The sequence below is a fragment of the Tachypleus tridentatus genome, chromosome 10 (genome assembly GCF_004210375.1).
Source record: "Tachypleus tridentatus isolate NWPU-2018 chromosome 10, ASM421037v1, whole genome shotgun sequence".
Lineage (NCBI taxonomy): Eukaryota > Metazoa > Arthropoda > Merostomata > Xiphosura > Limulidae > Tachypleus > Tachypleus tridentatus.
The window spans coordinates 3,267,556-3,273,555 of NC_134834.1; the positions used below are offsets into that span (position 1 = coordinate 3,267,556).

General features: G+C 34.6%; 1 protein-coding gene across 2 annotated transcripts in view; it reads right to left on the reverse strand.

Annotated features, from left to right (window-relative positions):
• LOC143228640 (uncharacterized) overlaps window positions 1-3,424 on the reverse strand; it is a 29,135-nt gene extending 25,711 nt beyond the window's left edge. Inside the window, exons 1-3 of one of the 2 annotated variants that reach the window (XM_076459868.1) lie at window positions 3,327-3,424; window positions 1,596-1,681; window positions 275-375 (exon numbers count right to left, since the gene is read on the reverse strand). In XM_076459868.1, coding sequence (XP_076315983.1) covers window positions 275-375; window positions 1,596-1,681; window positions 3,327-3,380 — 241 coding nt within the window. In that variant the 5' untranslated portion in view covers window positions 3,381-3,424. The remainder of the gene's footprint in view (window positions 1-274; window positions 376-1,595; window positions 1,682-3,326) is intronic. The other variant, XM_076459869.1, reaches the window with a different exon arrangement.
• Between the last annotated feature and the right edge of the window lie 2,576 nt (window positions 3,425-6,000).

The window sequence follows — 6,000 nt, forward strand, 5'->3', positions numbered from 1 at the left end:
ACACGCCCTCTACATTGTGACACTCAGTTACACAACCCCTTTAAACATGTGGTCAGCTTCCGGTCAGTTACCTCTTTCTTTCTTTGTGAACTTCCTCAACCCAAACGAGCCGTTTTACATAAATAAATGTTGATTATTATATGTGCGTCACCACTAGGGGGAGCTTGTGTCAGTTTCATAATATAAACACACTCAGAGGTAGGGTGTTCTATGTAAGAAAGGTGAGATAGCTGAACACAAAACAATAAATGAACAATGTTAGTTCGTACTCTACCTTGTGCTGCTAACTTCACACTTTCGATGGAACGCTTCACAAGGTTCATGTTTGTCCGAAATTCCTCTTTAAGAACCATACTTTCCACCCTTAATCTATAACTACAATAAAGCACACACAGTAACAAGTAGGTAAAATGATTCAGGATAACTAGTGGTTTTATGTTAACAATACTGATGTAATCGTTAGAGTAACTCTACTGGACGTTTTCTGTAATCTTGTCCAATAACAGTTATTTGTTTTGACGACAAATGTTTACTTTTTCTATGCTTTAAATATTTTTATTATTCAAGATTTGGCAGAAAAGATTTATCATTCTCAGAATGTACAAGTTTAGCTTTTTATTTCAAACCGTGATGCAGAATGTGTAGCTGTGAACGCGTTATAAAACTGACAGTCAATTTCACTATTCGGTGTAAACAGTCAGAGAAGCCAATAATGTGGCGCTGGTCGGATGCTCTCCCTCAAGTTGGTTCTTCAAAATTAGCAGCTACACTTCAGACGAGAGATATCTTAAGTTCTTTAAAATTAGGGGCAGCTACACTTCAGACGAGAGATCTCTTAAGTTCTTTAAAATTAGGGGCAGCTACACTTCAGACGAGGGATCTCTTAAGTTCTTTAAAATTAGGGGCAGCTACACTTCAGACAAGGATGATGATGTATTAGTACATTAATAATTGTATTGATATAAGTATTTATATCTCATTATGAAATTTTGTTTTCAGAAAGATACCATTTCATATGTTTTGATATATTTAAATAATTACTGTTTAATTTAACTAAAATGTGTTTAGTTAATGTAGTTTAAATATAGTTTGATAATTCAGGATACAGTAAAATTAGTTTATTGTTTGTTTGTTTGTTTTGAATTTTGCACAAAGATACTCGAGGGCTATCTGCGCTAGTCGTCCCTAATTTAGCAGTGTAAGACTAGAGGGAATGCAGCTAGTCATCACCATCCACCGCCAACTTGGGCTACTTTCTTTTACCAACGAATAGTGGGACTGACCGTCACATTATAACGCCCCCACAGCTGAATGGGCGAGAATGTTTGGCGCGACTGGGATGCGAACCCGCGACCCTCAGATTACGAGTCCCACGCCTTAACACGCTTGGCCATGCCGGGCCATTAGTTTATTAAGTATTAATTAAACTGTAGAACTAAATGAACTAACCACAAGAAAAAAAAGGTTATATGTTTGGGAAAGGTCAAACATATGTAATACTTTCACTTTATAACTAATACTTCCAATTATAAAAAACATCCTGAGTTATTGTATTAAGATGACTGTATAACAAACACAAAGTTACTAATTATTACCTTGGCAACTGAATTAACTCCATCAGAAAATCCTCAGCATTTCCTAGACGTTGTCTATCTCCGAGAAACTCTCGCAACATTTTAACCTGTAAAGAAAAATAAGATATTTGATAGTTTGTAGAGGCTACTATCTTTTAAACCCATCATCAATTGCACTCGGTAAAGTATCATCAGTTGATGATACATAAACACATGAGTTAGTAACCCTCACACATTAATGACTGCACCCACTCAAAGTCTTACGTCTGAGTCATTTCTCAGCGTTAATGTCATGGAGCAGAAAAGGAAGGGTAAGTCAGCTGACGAAATGAAAACTTTTCATCAGAAGACGAAACTGAAGTGATGCTCGTGATTATTCCAATGAAGAATAAACTTTCCACATTTCTCATCATCAAATTCAGTTACTTCACGCTCTGAATGTGATTTAGAGAGTTATTCAGAATCCACCGATTTCCAACGATTTTGATCCATTTATTCATTGTTTTGATAGTAAAAACTCTGGACTCAGGTAAATTTAGGCTCATGGATGAATCTAAAGAATATAGGTGTTTTGTTGCTATATTTTATGAAAGTATAATGAATCATATTGTGAGTGAAACAGACAGATACGTGGTTTTGTAAATCCTTGAATTCTGAAGAAAGTAAATCCCTCTATTTCAATAAGTTTGTTTGTTTTGAATTTCGCGCAAAACTACACAAGGGCTATCTGGGCTAGTCGTCCCTAATTTAGCACTGTAAGACTAGAGGGGAGGCAACTAGTCATTACCACCCACCGCCAACTTTTGGGCTACTCTTTTGTCAACAAATAATGTGACTGAAAGAGCGAGCGTGTTTGGTGTGACGGGGATTCGAATCCCTCATATTACGAGTCGAGCGCCCTAATCATAGCCCACAATGTGGGAATGAAAATTATATAAGTAAGAAATGTGAAGATACAACTCGTGAGGAAGTGCAAAATGTTTTACTCTGGTGATGCTGACGTCACATGTAAAATAGGATGTTGGCTGATATCTGGAAGAATGATCCTTATAGGAACTCCAGGTTTTCCAAAATGCATCACTGGAGATCGATCCAGATTCTTAGACATCTGGACTTTGTAAATAACTACCGATAATAGAAAGTGTTTACGGTGTTTACAATGTTGAGTGCTTTACAATGTTTACAGTGTTGAAGTGTTTGCAGTATTGAAGTGCTTACAGTGTTTACAATGTTGAATAATAATCTAAGGAATATTTTTATCCACTTCAAAAATTGGTTATTCATGAATATTTGATTCTGTTCAAGTGTCGCACTGTCTTCAAGCAATACATTACAAGCAAGTGCCATAGATTTAGAATAAAGATCTTTGTATTATGTGATTGTCAGACATGAACTGTAATAGATGTGAGTATATATTCTGCAAGTGATGTCCCCAATTAGATTTTCATGAAGTAACTCAACAGATTACTTTGGAAAAGTCCACATATTATATCCTCATGGTTATTATTCAAGTCTGAAACTATAGAAAACCCTACACTTTAGTGTGTAAGTACAACCGGATAACTCTGTACGTGAAGATGTAAGTACAGGTAGATAACTCTGTACGTACAGATGTAAGTACAACCAGATAACTCTGTACGTTAAGATGTAAGTACAGGTAGATAACTCTGTACAATTAAGATGCAACTACAACTGAATAACTCTACACGTTAAGATGTAAATATAACTACAAATACTAGTATACTGTATTACCTCATCTGGCTGTGGTAAAACCTTCAACAAACAACGGAGTTTTTCCACACCCATTTCTTCGTGTGCACCCTGGCGGATAATTTCAACGATATCTTTATTGGAACTGTCGAAGATAAGCACTTTATTAAAATAAATATTGTTACGTTCAAGATTTTGAAGTTTATAACACAGTAATAAAACTGTCGTCACTGACATATCATTGTACCTACACTCTGGCCTTCAAATAATGGTACTAAACTGAGACGTGATCACATACCTAAACACTATAAAAATAAATCACACAGTTCAATCAATTCAATTTACGAATCACAAAGTTCATTAAATAATATTTGTATGATAATCGTATTAGAGATAGTCATATTTCATGAGCTCTGAACTAGTCCTCTGTGAGTTTACAATTATTCGAACACATAAATCTGTTATCATAATTTGTCTAAAACTGTTCATATCGACAGGACTCCAGACACATTAGTCTTTCAAAAAAATCTCTTTACTATAACTGTTCATATCGACAGGACTCCAGACACATTAGTCTTTCAAAAAAAATCTGTTTAACTGAAACTGTTCATATCGACAGGATTTCAGACACATTAGTCTTTCAAAACAATCTGTTTAACTAAAACTGTTCATATCGACAGGACTCCAGACACATTAGTCTTTCAAAAAATCTGTTTAACTAAAACTGTTCATATCGACAGGACTCCAGACACATTAGTCTTTCAAAAAAATCTTTAACTGAAACTGTTCATATTGACAGACTCAGACACATAGGTATTTAAACAAATCTGTTACAATAATTTAACTAAAACTGTTCATATCGACAGGACTCAGACACATTAGTCTTTCAAAAAAATCTGTTTTACTAAAACTGTTCATATCGACAGGACCAGACACATTAGTCTTTCAAAAAATCTGTTTAACTAAAACTGTTCATATCGACAGGACTCCAAACACATTAGTCTTTCAAAAATCTGTTTAACTAAAACTGTTCATATCGACAGGACCAGACACATTAGTCTTTCAAAACAATCTGTTTAACTAAAACTGTTCATATCGACAGGACTCCAGACACATTAGTCTTTCAAAAAAATCTGTTTTACTATAACTGTTCATATCGACAGGACTCCAGACACAATAGTCTTTCAAAAAATCTGTTTTACTAAAACTGTTCATATCGACAGGACTCCAGACACATTAGTCTTTCAAAAAAATCTGTTTAACTAAAACTGTTCATATCGACAGGACTCCAGACACATTAGTCTTTCAAAAAAATCTGTTTTACTATAACTGTTCATATCGACAGGACTCCAGACACATTAGTCTTTCAAAAAAAATCTGTTTAACTAAAACTGTTCATATCGACAGGACTCCAGACACATTAGTCTTTCAAAAAAATCTGTTTAACTGAAACTGTTCATATCGACAGGACTCCAGACACATTAGTCTTTCAAAAAATCTGTTTAACTAAAACTGTTCATATCGACAGGACTCCAGACACATTAGTCTTTCAAAAAAATCTGTTTAACTGAAACTGTTCATATCGACAGGACTACTACGACACATTAGTCTTTCAAAAAATCTGTTTAACTAAAACTGTTCATATCGACAGGACTCCAGACACATTAGTCTTTCAAAAAAATCTGTTTAACTGAAACTGTTCATATCGACAGGACTCCAGACACATAGGTATTTAAACAAATCTGTTACAATAATTTAACTAAAACTGTTCATATCGACAGGACTCCAGACACATTAGTCTTTCAAAAAATCTGTTTTACTAAAACTGTTCATATCGACAGGACCAGACACATTAGTCTTTCAAAAAAATCTGTTTAACTAAAACTGTTCATATCGACAGAACTCCAGACACATAGGTATTTAAACAAATCTTTTACAATAATTTAACTAAAACTGTTCATATCGACAGGACTCCAGACACATTAGTCTTCTTTCAAAAAATCTGTTTTACTAAAACTGTTCATATCGACAGGACTCCAGACACATTTCTTTCAAAAAAATCTGTTTAACTAAAACTGTTCATATCGACAGAACTCCAGACACATAGGTATTTAAACAAATCTTTACAATAATTTAACTAAAACTGTTCATATCGACAGGACTCCAGACACATTAGTCTTTTTCAAAAAATCTGTTTTACTAAAACTGTTCATATCGACAGGACTCCAGACACATTAGTCTTTCAAAAAAATCTGTTTAACTAAAACTGTTCATAATGCCAGGACTCTAGACATATTGGTATTTCAAACATCTCTTATAATAATTTAACTTAAAGTGTTCATATCGATAGACATGGAGGCAGTCAGGATTCGAACCCGTGACCCTCAGATTACGAGTCGAACGCCTTAACACATCTAGTCATGCCGGGCCTAACAAAGGAAAGAACTGTGGTTAAGTCACGTGTTTAGCACGTTCTCTAATACAGGCGCTAAATGATGTTGTGATATTTTAGTCTTGTCACTAAATACAAACTCATTCACTGGTACCTTAGTAACACAATACCTACATTCAAATTATAATTAAGAAATTTGTCGGACCATTTTGTCGACTTAAAATCCAGTGAATGGATTACTCTTCACATTGATTGGTTGTTTGGTTGTCGTTTACTAAGCAAAGTACTAGCCTATCTGGTGCATAAGTCCCAGATAAACAAAAA